The 22858-nt window shown below is 33.0% G+C and overlaps 2 protein-coding genes across 2 annotated transcripts; one reads left to right on the top strand and one right to left on the bottom strand.

Moving 5' to 3' along the window:
- Positions 1–17264: 17264 nt before the first annotated feature.
- On the top strand, positions 17265–18982 carry LOC112764424 (CBL-interacting serine/threonine-protein kinase 10). Its single transcript, XM_025810008.3, has one exon. It carries the CDS (start codon positions 17265–17267, stop codon positions 18624–18626), a length of 1362 nt encoding a protein of 453 aa, XP_025665793.1. The 3' UTR covers positions 18627–18982.
- Positions 18983–19131: 149 nt separating this feature from the next.
- On the bottom strand, positions 19132–21061 carry LOC112764425 (uncharacterized). The gene is made up of 3 exons (XM_029294467.2): positions 20755–21061; positions 20246–20383; positions 19132–19382 (listed from the first exon to the last, which is right to left on the bottom strand). Exons 1-2 carry the CDS (start codon positions 20917–20919, stop codon positions 20279–20281), a joined length of 270 nt encoding a protein of 89 aa, XP_029150300.1. The 5' UTR covers positions 20920–21061; the 3' UTR covers positions 19132–19382; positions 20246–20278.
- Positions 21062–22858: the final 1797 nt, after the last annotated feature.

Below are 22858 nucleotides of genomic sequence, written 5' to 3'. Positions count from 1 at the left end.
TATAATGTTATCTTTATATTAAGAGAAAGTCAAATAGGCCTAGTTAATCCCAATCCATAGGTAATGTTAATGGATACAAGAGTAACTAATCACTCTAGATTACCAATCTAAATTGGGTATTAATGACACAAGATTGTCCAATTTCTCTTTCCAAGCCAAGAATACTCAAAAACTACTCTAAACCTAAGCCAAGCATTTTGTCAAATACTTGGTAGGTATAAAAGAAAAGCATCATAAATTACATGAGATAATAAAATCTAACACTACCCAATGCAAGAAATTAACAATAGCAACTCAATTAAACAATAAGAAACATAAAAAGACATCAATTGCATTAAAGAAAATGGAAATTAACAAGAGTTCATCAATATAAAAAGTAACCAAAATGAGAAATCAATAAGAATAACTAAGAAAATCAAAGCAATTGAACAAGAAAAAGTAAAAGAAACTAAATGAAAACAAGTAATTAAACCTAAATCTAAGATGAAAATAAATTAAGAACCTTAATTTCTAGAGAGAAGAGGGAGCTTCTCTCTCTAGAACTAACCTAAGGCATGTTTCCTACACTAACTAATTGCTCCCCCTTTGTCCAATCTTGAATTCTGCATCAAATAACCTCAGAAATGAGGTGGATTTGGGCCTGGAAAGCTCAGAAATCGCCCAGCGTATTTCCTTTAATGAGGTCACATAATCAGCGTTACGTGTGCACGTGGTCGGCACGTGCGCGTCACCTTGCAAATTCCCTCTTCACGCGTACGCGTGGGTGACGCGTGCGCGTGGCCTTCAATTCAGCAAATCCTTATTTCTTCATGAATTCTCCACTTTGCATGCTTTTCTTTTCTCTTCTTCCACCCAATACTTGCCTTATGAACCTAAAATCACTCAACAAACTTATCAAGGTATCGAATGGAATCAAAGTGAATCAATAGCAATTTAAAGGCCTAAAAAGCATGTTTTCACTTTCAAGTACACATTTAGGGAGAATTACTAAACCATACTATTTCATTGAATAAATATGAGAAAAGTTGATAAAATCTCCTAAATTAAGCACAAGATAAACCATAAAATTGGAGTTTATCAGTATGATTAGTTGTACATTGAAGTAGATAATCATAATTAGTATAGAGAACAAAATTTTTCTTTTTAATTAAGTTATATATGTAGGATTGTATTAGAGCCATCGATAGAACACATATCAGAGTCAAGGTTTCAATAAGTGATCAACCTAGATTTTGTGGTAGAAAAGAATGACCAACTCAAAATGTACTTGCTGCGTATGGCTTTGATATAAGATTTGCATATGCTTTAGCAGATTGGAAAGGACCGCATCTGACTCAAAAGTTCTTAAAAGTACACTATTAGGAATGATAGGCTCAAAATTCTAAGAAGTCTATTTGTTAAAATTTTTTTTGACATATTTAAATAAAGTGGTGAAATCTAAAATATATTATTTCTATATGAATTTTTTTTAAAAAAAAAATTATCTTGGAGATGCTGGATTCATGCTTAAACAAGCTCTAATAACTCTATATCGAGGCGTAAGATATCATTTTTTTATATAGACAAGACCATATACAAAGAAGTAGATGCAAACTCCCATCAAATATTATAATAAACTATATTTTATATACAGTCAAGATAGAGCAATTGAAAATATTATTGAAAGTGCCAAGGAAAGAAATAAAAGTATGGATAAGATGAAGAAAACAATTAATTTGAATGATGATGATTATCAAGGGTTTGACTGTGAGTGGAATGATTGGCAATCTACTACTCATTCAACTAGTTTTGTTGCGGAGAAGAGTTCTGATCTAAGTAACTCAAACCAATCTAATGGAATGTATGAGAATCATAGGGTTCTAAGCGTAATGCACCAATGAGTGGTTTACTTGAAGCTAATATGGAATGAATGAGTAAAAGTATTCAAGAATTGACAGATATGTTGAAGGATGAGAATAATTACTATAATAAATCAATTGATGTTGCTATGAAGCAAAGTTAACCGCTGAAAGGCAAGATGAAACAGCTGAAAAACAAGTCATGTTAGTTGAAAGATAAGTTCTGATGGCTGAAGAACAAATTCACATTTCCAAGATCCAAGCTCAAGCGGTTGAGAAAGGGATCATATTCTTGGAGCAAAGTAGGGCTCGAATTTACTCTGAAAATGATGTGTATAACGAGTTAAAAAAATTAGGTTTTGTGAAAGAGATATTTTGGAGCTACTATCATTTTTTCTATACAGATGAAAGAGTAAAACAAAATTTTTTTGGTGTTCCCTTTGAAGATCGTATATGACTTAATGAAGGAAGTTAATGCAATTTAAGAACAATGCTGTCAATAATGGTAAAATATATTTTGTGCATATTGATGATTTTAGGATCTAATGTTATATAATCTTAGTAAAATCTTTATATTTTGTAATTAATATAGTCACGAGAATCTTAAAAGAGACTTACGGTTTATATTTATGCATTTTGAATATATAGTTATATATCTTAAATATTGACTGAAATATATATTTAATGCATGAAAAATTGCATATTATGATATTGGTGTTGTTGAAGTTGCTCAATAATTAGAGCTATAAGAGTTTATTTGGTTGATTATAATGAAAGTATTATTTACAAATTCTAAAGGTGATATAAAAATTGTGTGGTGTTGATAAATTTGTGTTGTTGATACATTAATTGGATGGTAGATTAATATTGTACTTAAAAGTTAAAACATATTATATTTTTCTTGTTGAAGATATCAAATTTATAAGAATTAGCTAGGAAAGATATGAAACTTTAAATCTTTCAAAATATGTGTACCATCAAAGAGCAATCACATGTTTTAGGATTTCTTTTATGTGTATGAAGAAAATTTAATAGAATTTGTACTATCTATTCATCATGGTTGGCATGAACTTGAGTTTCTATAATTTAAACAATGCATTATTTTTTGTCTTAATAAGTTGCATGAAGTGATATTTTATGTGATTTATGATATTATTTCTTATGATTCAAACTTATTGTAACATAAAAAAATTGTGATTCATGATCTATCTTTAAATTATTAATTGTGTTAATATATTTTATTTTATTTTATTTTAATTATTTTAAATTAAATAATAAATTCATATAGATAAAATACCTTTTTTATAATACAAGGATAAAAATATCATTTAATATTAATTTATTTTTTTCACTCTAATTTTCTTTCCAACCAAACAAAAAATTATTCTTTCTTTTCTTTTCTTTCTTTTTATTTTTCTTTCATCCAAATAACTCAAAAAAAAATAAAAATACATCTAAATTCTTTCTTTCTTTCTTTTTTTCCTTTCTATTTCCTTTTTTATTTCCATCTTTCCATCCAAACAAAACATTAGTCTAGTTGTTATAATTTTTGTCTTCTAATAAATATATTCAAATTTGAAACTTGATTGATGTTAATGGTAAATAAAAACTCTTAATATTAGGTGTATCAGTGTGTATAGTGTAAATGAATATTATAATATTATAATATTTAGAATTGAGAATTGTACCATTCATCTTTTAAACAAAAAGATGCTAAATTATTTGTATAAATCATCTCACAATATAATCTTAGATATTTTTTTATCACAAAAAAATCTGAAAGGAAAAGAATATAGAATAAAAAAGAACTAGTTAAATAAGAGAAAAATAAAAAAGAGATAATTCTATGAAAATAGAATTTCAAAAAAGAAAATAGTACAATTACTAACTTTTTGCTTAATTAATTGCATTATTATCATTTTTGTTTATAATAAATTCTACTACTAATAAAAAACATTTAATTAGACTATTGGATCAAGTTTTGCTCATCACAAAATCTTGTAAAAATATTTATAAAAATATCTTTTTCTTTAAGTATTTATTAACTCACTAATTTTTTGAATTTACTACTTCATGTGCATTATCTCTTTCATGTTATCACCAATTTGTCTTCCATTCCCGCTACTAAAAATGCATGTTTTCGCCTTTTCTCATATCTTTTGGTTAAAAAATTTAAAAAAATATAACAAAAAAAAAAGACATTTTATCAAATATGTGTGAGTGATTATAAAAGAAAGTGAATATCCCAATAAAAATTTTATAAATTATAATTGTCTCATATAAAAATGTTAATCTTCTTAAAATCTAGCAGAATTCCCTCTTAGAATTAGAAAAAAAAATTTAAATTAAATCAAGTTTAATATCAATTCATTAATTTTTTTTTCTTTTATACAATGGTAATAGTCCTTCTATTTATAATCCTAACTAACTCATATAGGCCTAATTAGTGGATCAATTGTAACAATATCCCCCCTCCCTCTTTAAACCAACCTTCTCTTCAAAGTTGATAAAAAAATAAAAACAAAAACAATTGAATTTTTAATTACATTTATTAAATTTTTAAAATATAAACGGGACTACTAAGTAACCTATTCTAGAAATAAAAATTTCATTGGGATTCCATTAATAAATTTAAAATGCAAGAATCAAAACCCAACCAAAATGAGTTGGATCCATAATTTGAAGCTTGCATACATAACCTATTAAAGTTTCATTTATGGTTTGGTGTTGATCTTCACCCACCAGCACCTTAATTCTGGTTTTAGAATGAATGAAAGTTTGGACTGGACATTGGCCTAATAGCGTTAGATCAGAGTTGCCATTCTCGTCTCATCCCTAATTCTTTTAGTAGTCTCCTTTCTTTTCTTGAATGTGTCACCACATTGCCAGCCTTAAAGAGAGATTGAATGCCATCTGCTGCTGTCGCCGCCACAGGCCCGGTCACTGATGTCTCACCTTGTTTTATTCTCGTCGGAATCTCACGTTGTCGATTCTAAGGAAGTACTACCGCCAAGGGTGTTGGTGGCCTAGCCATGAGTGGTCATTTTGGTAGGAACACTATAAGAAATTATTAGAATAGTAACTAATTTTAGTGACTGAAAAAACTAGTTGCTAATAGTGACGAATTTAGCGACCAATATAGAATTTTTAGAATAAAAAAATGTTGGTCGCTAAACTCGATCGTTAAATTATATTCAGCAACCAATTTTAGCAACCAACAAAATCGGTCACTAATAGCAACCGAATTAGCATATGATAAGTTATTAATACAACCAGAATAAAGTTGGTCGCTAAAATCGGTCTCTATTTTTTAATTTTGCAACCGAATTAGCAACCAAAACAAAAAGTAACGTCTTTAGGACTATTAGTCACTAAATCGGTCGCTATATTTTATTTTAGCGACCGATTTTGCAACTAATAGTGAATGGGGTAAACTGTTTGGTCGCTAATTCGGTCGCTAATGCACTGGTCGCTAAATCGGTTGCTAATTGTTAAGATAGCGATTAATTTTAGCGACCAACAGAATCGGTCATTAATAGCAACCGAATTAGTGACTGATAAGTTTTTATAACACCAAATAAAGTTGGTCGCTAAAATCGGTTGCTATTTTTTAATTTAGCGACCGAATTATCAACCAAAACAAGGAAGGAATGTCTTTGAAACTCTTAGTTACAAAATTGGTCGCTATTTTTTTAATTTAGTGACCAATTTTAAAATCGTTAAGGAAATAGGGTGAAAATTGATTGGTTACTAATTAGGTCACTAAGAATATGGTCGCTAAATCGGTTGCTAATTTTTAAGATAGCAACCAATTTTATAAACTAATCAGTCACTAAATCACTCACTAATTTAAATAAAATAAGATAATTTTTTGAGCTACCATCACTAACCCTAACTCACCCACACCATTCTCATCTTTTCCAAATAGTTACTAAGTTACCATTGTCATCTTCATTAGCGCCATTGTCGTCTTCTTCATCGCAGCAACTCTTCTAAGGTCTCGTCACTGTTGTCTTCTGCGGTCTTGGCACTGTTGCCTTCGTCTTCTAATATCTCGGCGCCACAACCACGCTCTCCTTCCCTGTCGTCTTCAATCTCGTCGCTCGCCGGGGCTGCTCGCTTGTCGTTCGCCGCCCTTCGCTCGTTGTCGCCGCTCGCCGTCGCCGCTTTCTGGTAAACTTGAACTCTCACTAGCATATTTTAGTTTTTTGAAACTTTCGATTTCTTACTCGATCATTCTTCTGCTTCCAATTTCTTCATTTCTTCTCTTTTATCTCTGGTGAAAGGTGAGCTACTTCTTCTTCTAATCTTCGTCTCTGGAGATCACACCATCTCAAGTAGGACCTTACACTTCTCTCCCTCACTAACCGCCGAAAAAATTGCATGCTTCTTTCCATTTGCGACGTCTTCCTCTCAGCTCGCAGCACCATCATCTTCTGAGTTCGCTCTTCTATTTTAATCCATATTCGCTAAAAAATTGTTGAAATCTAGCTGCGATTTAACAATTCATGAAATGATTCACATGTTGTTTATGTGTATACTTATTTTGGTGAATTAATCAGTTTTTTAAACCTTGATTTTTTTGTAGTATAAGTTGTTTGATAAAAGTTTTCAAACACTGACTTTATGTTTATATGTATATTTGTTTGTAGGGTCATAGGACTAAAAATCGAGCCTCTTGGGGAGACTTCTATTGCATCTACCATATCATATCTTGATAATGCATTTGTGTATATTGGTTCAAGTTACAGAGATTCGCAGGTGTGGTAATGAAATGGATACTTGTTTTAAATTGTGTTTAATTTCATAATCCTATGGAATAAATTCATCTGGTAGCTATGATATCATCATTATTTGGCTTAGTTTCTTTTGTCATTTGGTTATCCTAACTGGGAGGCACATGCTCTCTGATTTTCTTATTTTTTCATATAAGCAAAGTGAAGGCTGAATTCCTTTCAGATTTGATTTTTAATTTTCCTGTTTTTCTTCGCTTTTCTGGCTTAGTTATTTATCCTTTGCTTATATTGGCTATGATTTAAACTTTAAAAGTTTAAAGCATGCAAATTGTATTGATAGTCTTTTGATCTTCATATTTTATGGTCATTTCAGGAGCTTAAGAACCTGAGACCTCAACTTTATTCCGTCGTAGAATACTTTGAAAAATCTTATCTCAATAGTGAACAAAAACAAATGTAAGGATATTTGTTTTGTTGATGAGTTTTTTTCCTTGTTTTAACCTGATCTGAAGGCAGTCATCTTAACCTCATTTTTTCAACTGCTTTGCTATGTAAATGATTGAAGCTTTCCTAGTAAAAAAAAAGGTTAGTGGTTGAGTTTTTTCTAACTGGTTTTTACAGGAGATATGAATAATACATGAACAAACTTTTAAGTTTCATTTTGCTAGGTCATTTTGATAAATGCTAGTACTGTATGTTAGGGATGAAATACCAGCACTAAGCTTTAACTTTTGGAGATAAATGCTTCTATGAAAAATGCATTGGTTTCATCTGTCTTAACATGCATTTCTATATAGTTGTTGTCTTGACTTACATTTCATCATTTCTGATAACTTCGAGTGCATAGTTTTCTGCTATCGTAATTTTTTTTCACTTTTGGCAGATAATTGATTTTCTTGTATTGTTGCAGGCTGATGCTAAAACCATTCGATTTAGAGAGAAAGTCTTAAAGAAGGGTGGGATTTGAAAAGATATATATGGGATCGATGAAAAGAAGGTTGCCGAAATAGTTAGAGAAGATCAAGTTGATATTTTGGTAGAACTTATTGGCCATATGGTGTGGAATTTGAATACCACAAACTAACCGGCAAGTGCACCGGGTCGTACCAAGTAATACCTCAGGTGAGTGAGGGTCGATCCCACGAGGATTAATGGATCAAGCAACAATAGTCAATTGATTATTCTAGTCAGACAATCAAAATTTAAGGTTTTAATAGCAAATAATATAAAAACAGAGAATTAAATAAAAATAAACTAAAATTGGTTTAAAAATAGTTAAGATGTCAGAGATATTTAAATTTTCGGATTAATATTTAATGTTAACTACCTTGATCATTCAAAGATTATGTTCATGGCAAACTATATGTGACTAAACCCTAATTCCTTAGACCTTTTTAGTCTCTTCTAACCTTTATCAACCGCCAATTCATTGGTCACTTGATTTCGATTAGAGGATTAAGTTCAAAACTAGTTTATGATCCACACAAACCCTAGATACCCAAAAATAAGACGATTATATGTCACGTATCGCGTTAAATCCAGATAAATAGAGAGTTATGAGGAATTGATTTCAAGATATAATTCTAATGATATAACGTTTCTAAGATACAAATAGAATTCAAGTTGAATTAGAGTTATTTTCCAATAATCACTAATTCTTAGGATGAAGAACGAAACCAATTCTTAAATAATAATCAAAACATTAATCAAGAATAGAAGAACAAATAATTATTAATCCATCAAAGTAAATAGAGCTCCTAACCTTAATAATGGAGGCTTAGTTCCTCATGGAGAAAATAAACCTTAGTAGAGAAAAGTATAAAAGTGTGGAATGAAAATTTTGAGATGGAGTGTAGGTCAAGATCTTTTCTCCTTTTATATCTAATCCTAATAAATGTAAAATATATTTTCTAAAACTGAATAATATCTTTTCCTATTTATAAATAAAATAAAGTTTAATCAAAAATAGAAATCTAATCTTCGAACAATCCTTGAATGCGTGGGGATCAGCGCTTCCCTTTGAACTGGCGCCTAACTTCATGAATTTGAAGTTAGGTACTGCCTTGATCGAATGAAACTTAAAGCTTCTCCCTTCATATGGCACCTAACTTGGAAAATTCCAAGTTAGGCGCAACCCTTGGCTGAACGCAATTGTGGAGTTTTGCGGTTCTGGCGCCTAACTTGAGAAATTCCAAGTTAGGCGCCACCTTGACCGTACAAGATGGGAGAGAAGTGTACACTATTATATATCTTTGAAAATCTCTAGAAGTTAGCTTTCTAATGCCACTAGAATCGCGTCAATTGGACCTCTGTAGCTAAAGTTATTCCCATTGCAGTGCAAGAGGTCAGGGTTGACAGCATCATTCACTTTCTCCCTTTTCTGCCACAAAAGCTTGTCAAATTCATCTGAATGCTACCTGAATTAAACAAAATTGCACACAGCTCAAAGTAGCATTTATAGTGGCTCAAAAGTATTTAAATCTTGATTAAACTTACAAATTCAAATGCAAATTTATTAGGAAAAGATAGGAAAGATGCTCACGCATCACCATACTGCAAATAACAAATTAGGGATAACGGCATGTCGACCAGCAGGTGTTTTTCACATCTACATGGGACCGATTCAAATGTTTTTCACATCTATATATAAGCATAGAGAAAATAATGTAGTATATTTTAATATAATTTTCATTTGGAAATATATTATTAATTATTGTACTTCTCTTTCACGATTTGTACGATAGTCCAAAAAATATAATAATACAAATTTTTTGTTTATTTAACTAGTGAATTAGTAATCTTGGTTTTTCTAAGTTCAAATTAAACTAGTAATTTGAATACTACCAAAAAATTTAAATTTTATCTGATAAAATTGTGTAGTTTATGATTTTATCCATAATTTTTTCATATAATATAATTATTTATGAAAATCAAGTTTTACTAGTGGTATATGTGAAATTAGTAAAAAAATATAATTAGAAAATTAATAATAGTAACCGATTTTAGATTTTCAAATCAGATATTAACGACCAATTTTCTCAGCGACTGATTTAGCAACCAATTTCCTCAGCAACCGATTTAGCAACCAATTTTCTCAGTAACTGACCAATTTCAACAACGACCAATTTAGCGACAAAAAAATTGGTCACCATTTAGCGACCAATTTTATTAGCGACCAATATCGTTTGGTACTAGTTTGGTAGCATTAGTAAAAATCGGTCGCTAACGGTTAGCGAGCGAAGTTGGTCACTATTTTCTAATTAGTTACCAAGGTTTTAGCGACTACCAGAATCGGTCACTAAGGGTTTAGTGACCGATTTTCAAAAAAACAAAATTTAGTCGCTAAATCGGTCACTATTCTAGTAATTTCTTGTAGTGGAAGTTCTTCGAAAAATCTTTGCTGTTCTGTGATTCCTTGAGCATTTCAAAACTGTTCTGTAAGGAAAGCGAATGGTGTAACACCCTAAGTTCTTATACTATCGTGGGGGTTTTTAGAATAAGGTGCCACACTTGAGCCAAGAAAAAAGAATGATTTAATCGTTACGCGTGGCAGGAGTAAATACGTGTAGAGCGGAGAACGAGTAGCGCTAAAACGTTGGAATTTGAATTAAAGGGAAATAAACATCCTAACCGTGAGTACGTTTCAAAATAAAATTACTTATAGGAAACTGAAACAGGAAAAGAAGCTAACTACGTCCTAAACTAATCTCGTTGAAGAGGCTCCCCTACTTGCATCCTATCCTATCCTTGATCAGGAGTCTTTATTCACGAATCGAGGTACCAGGGGTCTCCCTCCAACACCCTTTCGCGCAGTGAAGACCCGGTTCCATTGCGTGGGATGGACCAAAACTCGACGGGGTGTCGAAGTGGGGGAATAGGGTACGTATTCCACCTTTGGACTTCCGTAAGGGTTCAACTCCTCCTCTGGATCTTCCTCCATGGTGTCTTCCTTCCGGCCAGGGTCATCGGGTCCCTCTTCCTCGGCTTCGGAGTCGGACTCGAGGTGTACCACCTTAGGTGACTGCTTTCGAGATGTTGAAGCATTCCTGTCTAGGAAAGTTATGACGGGCAGCTGGGGTTCTTCTTCCACGGGATCTCGACCTAAGTAGATAGTCTGAAGCACGGTAGTAGTGGTCGCAACTACCCACGCGTGCTTTGAGGGGTCATATTCAGAAGCTACCCTCGGGGGGCACTGCGTCGTCTCTATCCGCTGTGCCATGTTCCTCTGGAGACAGTATGGGAAAAGAAAGGGAGTGAGAACCTAATGTCTCAGTAGGAGTGCTATGCAACACCTCCATATCCATCTCCAGCCCACGTGCGGGATTTTAAAAACAAGCGTATAACATGGCATGTAATATGCATCTTCTTTTTTTGTAAAACATGTGTGTAGAAGAAAGGGAAAACATATAGGAAAATAGAAGGATAATCATCAACATAATCATAATTAAATCTAAGGAAAACATGGAACTTAAGCTTTCATTCGTGCCTTCTTTCTTTCTTAATTTATAACTTATATGGAAGGTATTGAGCTCAAACCGGTATAAGTGGGAGTCCCCTTCCCTTACCGAAGGTTCTTATCCCAAACGTTTTGGCGATCACCTTCCCTTACCGAAGGATCATATCGATATCTTGTCTTTGGGGGTCACCTTCCCTTACCGAAGGATCATTCCCTCAGTTTAATTTACAATCAAGGTTATTTAGACATACACAAGAATGGAGTCATATAAAAAGATATCTTATTATATAAGATTGATGGGATAGTCCCCTTCCCTTACCGAAGGTTCTTATCCCAAACGTTTTTCGATCACCTTCCCTTACCGAAGGATCATCTCGATTATCTTGTCTTTGGGGGTCACCTTCCCTTACCGAAGGATCATTCCCTCAGTTCTTTAACAAGTACGGTTATTTAGGCATATACAAGAATGAACCATGCGAGAGGAGAGGCATATATCATGATAAAATAAGCATGTTTGAATAAGATTTTATACGAAAGTAGGTACTCTCGTCCCTAGAGGGGTATAAAATAGATGTACATTATAAAAAAAATAGGATATTAATTAACTGAATAAAACCATTATAAGAAAACATATACTTTTGACCCTAAGAGGATATTAATGATATAATGTAAAAAGTATAATCTAAGTGCATATAGTAAGAAAGTGAATGTTTGAAATACTTGGATTAGATATTATAAAAAGTATGTACCTTTGATCTTTAAAATAAAGGAGCAATAATGATATAAGGGGTCATTTAGTTGCATATAATAAAATAGGGTTCCTTGAACAAGATATAAAAAGGAGCATGTACTCTCGATATTAAAGGAATAATAATAATGTAACGGTAGCAAAGGTCATGTAAGGGCACATAGTAAAATTAGGGAATGTTAAATAATTTAATAAAATGTTATAAAGGGGCATGTACTCTCAACATAAAAGGAATAATAATAAGGTAATGGTATCAAAGGTCACGTAAGGGCACATAGTAAAATTAAGGAATGTTAAATAATTTAATAAAATGTTATAAAGGGGCATGTACTCTCAACATAAAAGGAATAATAATAAGGTAATGGTATCAAAGGTCACGTAAGGGCACATAGTAAAATTAAGGAATGTTAAATAATTTAATAAAATGTTATAAAGGGGCATGTACTCTCAACATAAAAGGAATAATAATTAAAGGGTCATGTAAATACACATAGAAAAGATATGGGATACATATTAATGGATTTCAAGAGGGTATAATTGACAAAATAGATAATCATGCTCAATGTAGATGCAAAGAATAATTCATGCCATAAAATACATGAAAGGTGATAGCCATGCATGGATGGAAGAAAACAAAGTAAACCATACTACATGCCAACATAAGTAAGAAAGGCATAATTCCCTACTCTTTTTCCTAACGCTTCTTCGAGCCTGCCTCTTGTGTGTGCACACAGAATATTATTTCTTTGTAGAGAGAGAAGGGAGATGATTGATATTGAGAGGAGTGATTTTCTACCTATGGGTGCTCCCCTATTTATATACGTCTGGGGATGGGGTGGTTGGGATATTTTAAATTTCAAACTGAGGGCGGTTACTAGGTTCCTATCCAAAATTTCAAAATTCTAATCTTATCTCCTAACCGATTTTCAAACTTTGAAATTTAAATTTTGTTTCTAGAAGGGCGGTTGTTACAAATGGTAATGTGTCTAGGCTTGGCAATTTCCCCTAGTGGATTGGGTATGTTCGGGGAATTACTCGCTAGGGGATGTATTTTAGGACCTTTTGCTACCTATGAGAATGGGAGATGGGACCCGTATAATAAACGGGATGGGATGGGACGGGGATAGAGGTCCCTGGAGATCTGTATAATATCTGTATATAAAAATTGACTAAAATATCCTTATATATTAGTTTCAATAAAACCCTAAATTCCCAAACTGCCGTCACGCTCACTCACTCCCTCTCATTCAAACCCTATCACAGTTCAAATTCTCTCCACATCTCCTCTTACTAACGTATGCCACCTTCCTCTCCCCTCGCCACCGTGCTCTCCCTTCTCACTGCTTTCCCCTCTCACTCTAATGGTCACCGCAGCACCGTCGTCCCATGCCTGAGAAGAACGTCTTGTCGCGTGCTTGACCCAGTTGAGGAGAATCGTCGCGTTAGGGGTAAAACCGTCGCTATATATCTTCATCGCGTAAGAAGAGAATCATCTTTGTCGCCGTCTCAACCTCTTCACCTCCGTTCCTCCCTTTTCGTTGCTCTGCCAGTAGGCAATCCTCTTCTTCTACTTCAGTTTCATTTATTTTTTCATGAGTAAACTTTTATGATTATAAATTTCTTACTCCTAAGATTTCTCAATTCTTAGGTAATCTTCTTTTCTGAGTCAACTTTTATGGTTTAATTTTGTTGATTGTTGATGTAAATGTAATTGTATGAAATATATATTCTGAGTTCTATTGTTGATTAGTAAATGTAATTGCGTGGTACTTTGTTAATTTTATTGTTATTTATGTAAGTTTGTGTTTAATTGTTGCTGATTGGTGATTAGAATTTATTAACCATTGAAGATCATCTTTCTTTTTTTCTCAAAATCCATGGATATCCACGAAGACCCAGATCTCCGGTGGATACAAGGTCCTCATTACCCATCGCAAGGATGGGGCGGGGACGAAGACAGGTTATGGAGGTAGGGGTGGGGCAAAGATGCGGGGGCGAGGACGCTCGGGGGAGGGGGGCAGCGGCATGTTCCCGCCTCATGGAGTCTCGTTGCCATACCTAAATGTGACTAGTACCATTGAACATAGAAATTCTCAATGGAATTGAGTTGTTTCCATATGAAAGACTATTAATAAAAGCACCAATGTTAAAATTTTTTCTTCAGAGTGAGGGGAAGAAATTCTAAAGTTGAACTAAGTTTAATATTAATTCATGGAGCTTTCTAAGGTGAAAGAATATTTTGATCCGTAAAGGACCAGAATTTATAATGAAATAGGCAATTATTTCTGGGCTCTCTCATAAACATGGAGTTTTATCATAAGAACCAATTAGCCACCACTTGCACTTGGCGACTGTGCTTCAACGTCATTAACGATGGCGGTGCTGTTAGCAAAGATTTCTTTATCGACGACTTCTTTGACTTTTTCAAATTCCACCAAAAAAAAGGACAGCACCTTGAGAAGTTCTCTATTGGATCGTACAGAAAACGACACCTCCAATTCCTCTATTGCCGTCGTAGACTCCGATTCCATTTTCGCTGACGAATTGTCCTGTCTTTTTCCTGAGTCGGCTAAAAATAATTTTTTTTTCTCTTTTTTTTTTAGTTATTCCTTCGTCAGCGCCATTCTCTCTTTCTCCTTCTTTTACCTTAGGTGGAGAGCAAATAAGTTAAAAGGTCAACATGCAATTGTGGTTCTGAATTAAGAGATTTTGAATTGAATAAATCTCAAATTTTTAATTTAAAATATGAAATTTCCTCATTTGAATTTATAGATTCTTTATTTGATAATAATAATCCAATTTTATTAAGCAATTTTTGAAAATTATTAAAAAAAATGAAAAAAAACACAAATGTGTTGTAACTTATAACTTATAAATTATAATGCAACATACATATATTTACATATTTGAATTTATTTATTTTTCATAGCATAAAGTTTGAGTGGTATCCACTATTGTTGGTGAGCACATGAGAAAATGGTCATGAAAGATGAAAAAAATAAATTCAAAAGATGAAGAAGAATCATTAGTGTAACATTTAGAATTGGGGTATAATTTTAATTTGATATTTTCATGAACCATTAAAACAAATTATAATAATTGGATAAGGAATGAATAACAATCATGGAATATTTTAAATTAGTCTTTTAAGTTTTTTAATATATTTTCTCCACCATAGACAATTTCTCATTTCATGGTAATAGTCTTTTTATTTATAAGTCTAATTTACTAACTCCTACCGACTTAATTAGTAGACTTTTCATAATAAAATTGTTTTTAAAATGTGGTTAAACAAATATTTATGTAAAATTTTTATTAAAAATAAATAGTCAAAGTTATTTTTAAAAAAATATTTATTTTTTAAATTATTTTTTAAAATTATTTTTATTAAATTCGTCTTTTAAATATTTTAAATTAATTATATTAATTTTTTTATTATTTACTCTTTTTCGTCGTAAAAGAAATATTAGAAAATAAAAAAATGTGCGTAAAATAATAAGAGAAAAAAAAAGAAAGGAAAGAGATTTGAAGATATTAAAATGATGAGAAAAGATTAGTTACGGTGGAAATTAGGAAGGAAGGTTTAATTGTATCAGAAGTGTTCATGAATTGGATTCAATCCGTATATTCGCGGTATTTATTAGAATTTGATTCAAAAAATGTGGATATTGATCCGATCCATAAGATTATTGGATCAGATTGCAAATTTTCTGTAAGTATCTGTCATATTCGATCCACATATCTGCGGATGCGCTAAAATAAATAAATAAATAAATAAATAAATAAATAAATAAATAAATATTATTTTTATGTTTTATTTTAACTAATAATTATCATATATATGGTATTATTTAAGAAAATTATGTTTAATAATATTTTAAGAATAAATATGTTTAAAAGAATAGAAAAAATAGTATTTTATTGATATTTTTAAATAAAAATAAACTTTTTAAAATATTTATATATTTTGCGGATATATTCGGATCCAAACGTAAAAATTGCGGATATTGAATTCAATTTGACCTAATAATTTTAGTGCGAATCGGATCGAAATTTGGTTATATTCGATCTGATTCAATTCACTTCACTTCTTTAAAAAATTGATTCTCTCAATTATTAAAAAAATTTAAGAAATAAAATGTAATTTCTAATTTTTTATTATTTTCTTTTTCATATTTTATTTTTATCTTATTTATAAAATTAATAATTAAAAAATTTATACATTATTTTTTCAATTATTAAAAAAATTGAAAGGATTCATTGTTGACCCCGTTGCATCATGCGAAGTGCACATTTCTGTCCTCTTCTCATAAATGGTCACGTTTAATGCATCTCTAAAGCAGCAAAGCTAAACAGTAAACACGAAACATAAAACGAAGCCACGTGGCAACTATGACGCATCGCATCACAAGCTGATCACCACAAAGCTGGTCTCTTCACGAAGCAGCCCTGCACTCTGCTCTCTCTTCAATCTTCACAGGACCCTTATTAGCCTCACACGTGTCACTCTGAGGGCCCCACTTGCACTTTCCAGACACTCGATTTTGTTCTATTTTTTGCCCAAATACCAACCAATAACCCGGTTAAATACATTATCATATCATATCAACTATGAACTAAGCATTTTTGTCCATTAATTCATTAATACATCAAACTTTTATCTATATTATATCATATCTTTGCCTCTTCCTCTGAGTTGGTGCCATAAACCTTATTCAATACCACCAACCAGTGCCTATCTGCCTGTGCTCATATCTATCCCCAATTCGTAAGGTATGTATGTATGTTGATTCTCTTTTTGTGTCTTCATTGTGCAAGTTTCTGACTCTTCAGTTTATTGATTTAACATGCAATGAAAACTGCTCCTTATTATTGATCTTTATTTCAGTATGTAAGTCTTAAACTATTTAGCCATAAAAATTGATTCATACTGATTTTCAAGCTGATTAGCCATCAAAAGAATTGTTGATTTTGTGGTGGGCTCAGTCTTTTTTTTTTTGTGTGTAGATTTTGTTGACCTTTTTTGACTGTTTTCTGCCATGATTATTTATCGTTTGAACATTCTTCTTTGAATTTCGTTTTCTGATTCAAATTTTACTAAATATAAGCGATTCTGAATTCTGAATATATATGCTGATTTGTGTTTCAGATTGAAAAAATCAAATTCACAAAATTTTCAGTTGTGAATGGCATATAGACACTGGTTGGAATGCTAAGAGATGTTCTCTGTTTCTAACCCTAACTCTGAGATCCAGAAGGTTCTGTCTTTGCTCTTGCTGAATTTGCTGATTCACTATTCATTGATGCAAAATTGGCACGCAAAATTTTTGGTATTGCCTGCTATGCTTGTACATGATTTGTGCGAAGACGGTTGAATCTTGATTCTTTCTCTATTTAAACATTTTGCATTCTCTTCGAAGTAGCAAAGGATATAGTATTTGTTATCTGGCAGAGGATTTAGCATACTTCAAATTCAAGGTTCTCCAATGGATAGCACTACAAATACCTTGTTGCAAAGATATGAATTGGGAAGGCTACTAGGCCAAGGAACCTTTGGCAAGGTTTACTATGCAAGGAGCGCGATTACTAACCAGAGTGTGGCCATCAAAGTAATTGACAAAGATAAAGTTGTTAGAACCGGGCAATGCGAGCGGATTAAGAGGGAAGTAACTATTATGAGGTTGGTTCGTCATCCGTATATAATTCAGCTTCTTGAGATCATGGCCACCAAGAGCAAGATTTACTTTGTTATGGAGTATGCGAAAGGTGGCGAGCTTTTTGACCTTGTGGCCAAAGGAAAGCTCAAAGAAGAAGTTGCTTACAAGTATTTTAGGCAGCTAGTGAATGCAGTCGATTTTTGTCACAGTCGAGGTGTATACCATAGAGATATAAAGCCGGAGAATCTTCTGTTGGATGAGAATGAGAATCTTAAGGTGTCGGATTTTGGGTTGAGTGCGTTGGCCGAATCGAAAAGGAAGGACGGATTGCTGCATACAACTTGTGGAACTCCTTCCTATGTTGCCCCTGAAGTCATTAGAAGGAAAGGTTATGATGGTATAAAAGCTGATATTTGGTCTTGTGGAGTAGTTCTCTTTGTCCTGTTGGCAGGGTATCTCCCTTTTCATGATTCAAATTTGATCGAGATGTACAGAAAGATAAGCAAAGGCGAATTCATTTGTCCGAGTTGGTTCCCGAACAATGTCCGGCGGCTATTGTGCAAGATGTTGGATCCAGATCCAGAAAATAGGGCTACCATAGCTAAGATCAGGGAGTCATCTTGGTTTAGGAAAGGGCCAAATGCTAGACAGAAAAAGCTTGAAGTCGAAAACAAGTCCATCACAAATTGTGCTGATCAAAACAATGAAGGTGATAATGCAGTGGCTGAATCAAATCAAGAGCCGGCTGCTACAAGTATAAACGCCTTTGATATCATAAGCCTGTCCTCTGGCTTCAACCTTAATGGATTCTTTGAAGACAGTTTCCAGAAAAGGGAAGCAAGGTTTACTTCCAGACAGCCGGCACCCGTCATCATATCGAGGTTGGAAGAAATTGCGAAGCGGCTAAAGATGAAGATAAAGAAGAAGGCTGCTGGTTTGTTGAAATTAGAAGGACTCAAAGAAGGTAGGAAGGGGAATCTATCACTGGATGCGGAGATCTTTGAGGTTACTCCATATTTCCATTTGGTGGAAGTGAAAAAATCCAATGGGGACACAATGGAATATCAAGAAATTATGGATAAGGATATAAGGCCTGCCCTTAAGGACATTGTTTGGGTTTGGCAAGGTGAAAATCAACAAGAGCAATCACAACAGTCGGCACAACTGAAACATGAGAACGAAGAGCAGTAAGAAGGCGCGGCCGCGGCCAAGGGTGCAAGGCTCTCACCCTTGGCCCCTGCCTGATAGGATCCGAGGAGCAGAGTATATGTACAAAGTTTGAACTAGTGAGGTCATGGCTATAATACAATAACTCCATCATTATACTAAGACCTGCCTTCTACCTGTAGCAAGGAACTCAGTCATAAAATGATTCTCAATTTTCAATATATCATGCTGCTTGTTCTCATGTGTCTCGAATTCTGTCTGGGAAGAGTTATATTTCTCGGTCTTGCTATCTGATATCTTCTGTTATTTTATTCAAGGTTTGTTTAGAAGGGATTAAATATTATTATATAAATTACTGACCTTAATTGTGTTCTTTCCAATTTCAAGCCTCTTTCAGATGCAAGTCATTAATAGATAGATCTTCATGGAAATCAATTCTAAAATTCCAGATTAAAGGGCTCTTGGTTATGGCTCTATATCTCTGATTTAATGCTACTTGAACACGGGACTTATGTTCAAATGGAAAACGTAAGAGATAACTGCTAAACTGTATTCCAGGTTTTTCTTGAAGTGTGTTATAACAAAAATAGTTGTAGCAACTTTTCTACTTGTAAGGAATGGTGATATGATTAGGAACATTTGCAAGTTTTACATGATATATTAGCTGAAGAGTAGATAAAAGTTGATGCAATCATGATGAGAGTAAAGTTGATATAAACAACCTCCTCTTTTCTTGATCACATTGCATTCCCTTTTTACATTTTCACCGCCAAGCCATTCCTAGAAAGCGAAAAGCTAAAATCAAAATCTTTGTAAAATGTACATTTCATTACAAATACATGCCACAACTGATGAGAAATAGAACCAATCATCAAGGAAATGTAAAACGATGGAAAATTTTCAAAATATATCACAAAGATAGCACCGTAACAATATTGCTTCTCTAGTTTATTTTCAGTTTTACAGAGATAAATAGGTTCAAATTCCATTTCCCTGGTGAAGGTTTATATAGAAAATGCTAATGCGAAAGATAGAAAGAAACAAGTTAACAGGAAAACTATATTCCAGAGAGATTTTTAGTACCTGCTTCTAATTCGGGAAAAAAAATTGTCATTTATCAAAAACAATTTGACCAAGTTTTTGATGATGATCTTTAGTTCTTTACATGCTTTGCTTATCAATATCTCATTTGAAAGTTATGTTTGGAAAACCAAGTTGTTTTCCCCCAACTCTGCACTGCTACAGTACCATCATGAACAAAAATAATAAATACCTAATTTACCATCACAAGCCACACTAAAATCTTAAACCCTATTCATATTCAATATGATTTAGACTATATAATTCAATATCACACCTTTCACAAACCAATCAAATTGAACACTTTTCTTGTCTATTTATAAAACAGTAATGCTGAGTATTGTATAACTTTACTCTTTAAATTGAGCACTTTTCTTGTCTCCATTCTTCTTCAAAATTTCAACTCACAAACACACCATAACTTAATTTCTTAACCAATTTACTGGAAACAATTTCATTGAATATGATTAAGGCATCAAATCAGACCATTCATATAGCGTATACAACTTGATATGAAATTGTTAACAATAAGGACCAATTTAGAGCAGAACCCTATTACATACAAATCCAAATGAAGGTGAAGAACATAAGAGGCATCAGGAGGATTGAGTTGAAGAGACCAAGTGCCTGTGCCTCCAAAGGTAACGGCCACTAGCCATGTCAACCAAAGTCCAGAACCCTGAATTTATAGCACTTCCAATCTGATAATAACAAACAAAACGTTGTAACAATTAATCTCAAAAGGGCAAAGTACATCTTTTGTTCATAGCCCTAAATTTTAATTTGTTTTAATTTTGTCTTAAAAATTTGCGATTTATATCAAATGTATCACCGCACCTAAATTTTTAAGAAGTTTAGAAGCAATTTAGCAATAATTTCACGAGGACAATTTTTAACTCAAGCAAGGCAGACACAAAATTTTGTTATTTGTTCCTAATTGTCAAGCATTATTGCTGAATTAGTTCTAAACTATTTTAAAATTTTTTACCAATTTTTAGAGACAATATACTTTAGCCATCTCAAAATTATTGGAACTACAAATAGAAGAGTAATGTTTAGAAGTGAAACTAACCTTGGAAGAAGAAGAGTTAGAAGAGTGTGAATTTTGTGTGGAATCATCATCATCATCATCATCATGATTGTCCAATTGTGGAGGCTGAGATCTAATGTTTCTGAGGAGGAAGAAGCCGGCAAGAGTGGCGGATAAGAATATCAGAATCACCCTCAAAGGACACATTCTCTCTCTCTGACTCTGAGTTCTGAAGGAAACGTGTGTGTGTGTGTGAGAGAGTATGTGTGACTAATTAATGACTGGTTAATGAACGTGTGAAAGAATCAATGGAAGAGGTAAAGTGATGCTTACTCTTATTGCAATCAAGCTTAGAATAATGGAAGTAGATGGAGTAGTTGTGGACCATGTAATTAAATATTAAATAATAATATAATAGTAAAGTCCAAAAGAAATAAAACCATGTGGTTGGTCATTGCTGCTTTCGTCTGCGTCAACTATCAACAACTGTACACTTAAACTTGCTACAAATACTTTACTTTCATTTATTAGTAATAGAAATTTTCAATAATCAATTTTAATGAAACATTCTTTTTTCTCGACACTTTATATGTTACCTTTGATAATTGGCATGAAATTTTGTAAAGAACAAGACATTATATATTTATATATTTGGTAAAAATACGATTTGTCTATCTAGAAATACTTTTCAATTTTACACATTAGTCTTTCAAATATTTTGTTAACTTAATTACTCGTTTAATTATTTGTAAGAATACTTACTTTAATAATGTAACCATGCATATTAGTCCTCATAAAATAATAGGTATATGATGCTGTGATGATCGACTCATCATCACACATGATGGAACTTTCAATGTTAATGGAACTTATTTACTGAACAATAAGATATTAAGAGATAACTTTAGTTTTAACTTTTCTTAAAAGGAGGACGGCCACATTAAAGTAGTGTTCGAGGATTAGGCTCATCCTACCAATTAGTATTCAGTAGTGACTACTAAATAAATAGTAATATTTAAATGGAAAATATATTTATTATTATTATTATTATTATTATTATTATTATTATTATTATTTATAAAGAGATTTGAATCCGTAACCTTTTAAATCAACATAAGGAGACTATGCTATTTACACTATAACTAATTGACATATATTTATTATTATTAACATGACCCATTCAGGCATGTTATATAAAAAGTAAACTAAGTGCGTGCGAATGTCAAAGCATGCGATATGCGATACATGTATGTGTATTAAAAGTCAGCTAAATACGCAAATGTGCAGTTATTGGTTGTTTTCCAATTTTGACTTATAATATTTATATTAACTTTAGGAAACATTTCAAGTGCACCGAGAATATCGGTGCTCCAATTGTTTTAATCGTTGATCTAAATTATAAAAAATATATATAATATATATTAATTGAAATCAACGGTTAAAACAACTGGTGTACCAGTATTCCTCAGTGCACTTGTTTTAACCTGGCATGACTCTTGTGAAGTGGGAGATGATCCAGGCACCAAAGAAGTTAGGAGGGCTGGGCGTGGGTGATGTAGTGGTTCACAACACTGCTTTACTGTTTAAATGGTGGTGGCGTTTCTCGAAGGAGGACTGTCCGTTGTGGAAGAAGATTGTGTGTTCTTGTAATAGATTGAACTCAAATCAGTTGCTATCAACTCAGACTTTGCCGGTGAGAGGGGGTCCATGGAGCGATATATGTCATCTACAAATAAAGGAGCAACAAGTAAGGCAGAAGATGATCGATGACCTCGCTATTGAGGTAGGGGATGGCAGGACTACCAGATTTTGAGAGGATACGTGGCTACAAATAGGAAAGTTGAAAGACTATTATCCGAGACTCTTCTTGATTTCGAACCAAAAAGGATAATCAATTGGGATTTGTGGGTTCTGAGATGGGATAGAGTGGATTTGGCATTTTCAGTGGAGGCGGGAGCTCCGCCAGTGGGAATCAGAGACTTTAGATCAGTTGCTGCATGACTTGCAATCTGTTAGGCTGATAGCAGAAGTGCAAGATAGAGTGGTGTGGAAATTCGACAAGGAAGGTGTTTATACGACTAACTCATTTGTGCAGGTTTTGCAGGAAGCGACTCTGGATGAGAAAATTCTGAGGTACAAATTCACA

The sequence above is a fragment of the Arachis hypogaea genome, chromosome 17 (genome assembly GCF_003086295.3).
Source record: "Arachis hypogaea cultivar Tifrunner chromosome 17, arahy.Tifrunner.gnm2.J5K5, whole genome shotgun sequence".
Classification (NCBI taxonomy): Eukaryota; Viridiplantae; Streptophyta; class Magnoliopsida; order Fabales; family Fabaceae; genus Arachis; species Arachis hypogaea.
This window is presented reverse-complemented; position numbering and strand designations above follow the sequence as displayed.